At 56.6% G+C, this 2,022-nt stretch overlaps 1 protein-coding gene across 1 annotated transcript; it reads left to right on the top strand.

Moving 5' to 3' along the window:
• Nucleotides 1-268: 268 nt before the first annotated feature.
• Nucleotides 269-1,754, top strand: NHLRC1 (NHL repeat containing E3 ubiquitin protein ligase 1). Its single transcript, XM_069493367.1, has one exon. The coding sequence runs from the start codon at nt 275-277 to the stop codon at nt 1,460-1,462; it is 1,188 nt and encodes a 395-aa protein (XP_069349468.1). The 5' UTR covers nt 269-274; the 3' UTR covers nt 1,463-1,754.
• The last annotated feature ends 268 nt before the right edge of the window (nt 1,755-2,022 follow it).

Here is a 2,022-nt window from a genome sequence, read left to right on the forward strand (position 1 = left end):
ATAGGGAGCAACCCCACTTGTCCTCAATAGGTGTGTTTCCTCTATTCAAGACTGTTGTGAATATTACAGGTCTGCACAACACACGTGGATTTGTCTTGCAAATGTCCACGATCTGGCCCCCAGGTAACGGCCGCGCGGGCCCACCAGGGGGCAGCAGATCGCAGTCCCGCGGCCCGCCGCGCTTGACGCCAGGGCGCACGCCCCGCCCCGTGACCGTGACCGAGGGCGGTGCCGGGGCAGCGTCCGGCTGGCCGGGAGCGCCCGGGGCCCCGCCATGGGTGCTGAGGCCTCGGGGAGCGGGCCGGAGCTGCGGGAGCTGGTGCGCGAGGCCGAGACCAGCCTGCTCGAGTGCAAGGTTTGCTTTGAAAGGTTCGGCCACCGCCAGCAGCGGCGGCCGCGCAACCTGCCCTGTGGCCACGTGGTCTGCCTGGCCTGCGTGGCCGCCCTGGCGCACCCGCGGACGCTGGCCCTCGAGTGCCCCTTCTGCCGGCGAGCCTGCCGGGGCTGCGACACCAGCGACTGCCTGCCGGTGCTGCACCTCCTGGAGCTCCTGGGTTCCGCGATTCGCCCGTCTCCGGCCGCCCCCCGCACCGCCCCCTGCGCACCCGGCGCTCTCACCTGCCACCACGCCTTCGGCGGCTGGGGGACCCTAGTCAACCCCACCGGGCTGGCGCTTTGTCCCAAGACAGGGCGGGTCGTGGTGGTGCACGACGGCAAGAGGCGGGTCAAGATCTTTGACTCCGGGGGAGGATGTGCGCATCAGTTTGGAGAGAAGGGGGACGCTGCCCAAGACATTAGGTACCCACTGGATGTCACCGTCACCAACGACTGCCATGTGGTTGTCACTGACGCCGGCGATCGTTCCATCAAAGTGTTTGATTTTTTTGGCCAGATAAAGCTCGTCATTGCAGGCGAATTCTCCTTACCTTGGGCTGTAGAGACCACCCCTCAGAATGGGGTCGTGGTGACTGATGCGGCGGCAGGGTCCCTGCATCTCCTGGAAGTCGACTTCGCGGAAGGGGTTCTGCGGAGAACGGAACGGTTGCAAACTCATCTGTGCAATCCCCGAGGGGTGGCCGTGTCTTGGCTCACCGGGGCCATTGCAGTCCTAGAGCACCCCCTGGCCCTGGGGACTGGGGCCTGCAGCACCACGGTGAAGGTGTTTAGCTCAAGTATGCAGCTCATCGGCCAGGTGGATACTTTTGGGCTGAGCCTCTTCTTTCCCTCCAAAATAACTGCCTCTGCCGTGACCTTTGATCACCAGGGGAATGTGATTATTGCAGATACCTCTGGTCCAGCTATCCTTTGCTTGGGAAAACCTGAGGAGTTTCCAGTACTGAAGCCTATGGTCACTCATGGTCTTTCCCATCCTGTGGCACTGACCTTCACCAAGGAGAATTCTCTTCTTGTGCTGGACACAGCGTCCCATTCTATAAAAGTCTATAAGGCTGACTGGGGGTGATGCAGTGTGGGGATGGGGTTCCTGGGGCCTGGAATCTGAATCCCTGGTGCTGCCACTAATGAATTGTTTAACCCTGGATAAGTCACTTAAACTCATCTATCCAGGCAGGGATAATTATAACTGCCTGGCAGACTTACAAAAGTTGAGGCAATTATTAAGTTTATTTTATTTTTTGTAGAGAGGGGTCTTGCCATGTTACCCAGACTGGTCTCAAACTCCTGGGCTCAAGCGATCCTCCACCTTGGTATCCCAAAGTGCTGGGATTACAGGCCTGAGCCACCACGCCTGGCCTGGAATTATTAAAGAATAATTATTAAATCTACCGTATATTGAATGTATATGTCTGTGCTAAGAAATTTGCAAATATTAGCCATTTAATCCTTACTACCCAGTGAGGTCATTTTTATTATTAATCCCATTTTACGGGTTAGAAAACTAAGATCCAGAGAGTTTAAGTGACTACCCCAAGGTCATATTCACTGTGACAGTCACAATTTGAACTCAATTCTAACTGATTCTCAAACCCCTTGCTCTTAAATAAGATAACAGATGTGGGGGAA

Source organism: Eulemur rufifrons, chromosome 18 (assembly GCF_041146395.1).
Source record: "Eulemur rufifrons isolate Redbay chromosome 18, OSU_ERuf_1, whole genome shotgun sequence".
Lineage (NCBI taxonomy): Eukaryota > Metazoa > Chordata > Mammalia > Primates > Lemuridae > Eulemur > Eulemur rufifrons.

What these genes read in the sequence shown, in the direction of transcription:
- NHLRC1 (XM_069493367.1), top strand. Translation starts at nt 275, where the DNA reads ATGGGTGCTGAGGCCTCGGGGAGCGGGCCGGAGCTGCGGGAGCTGGTG.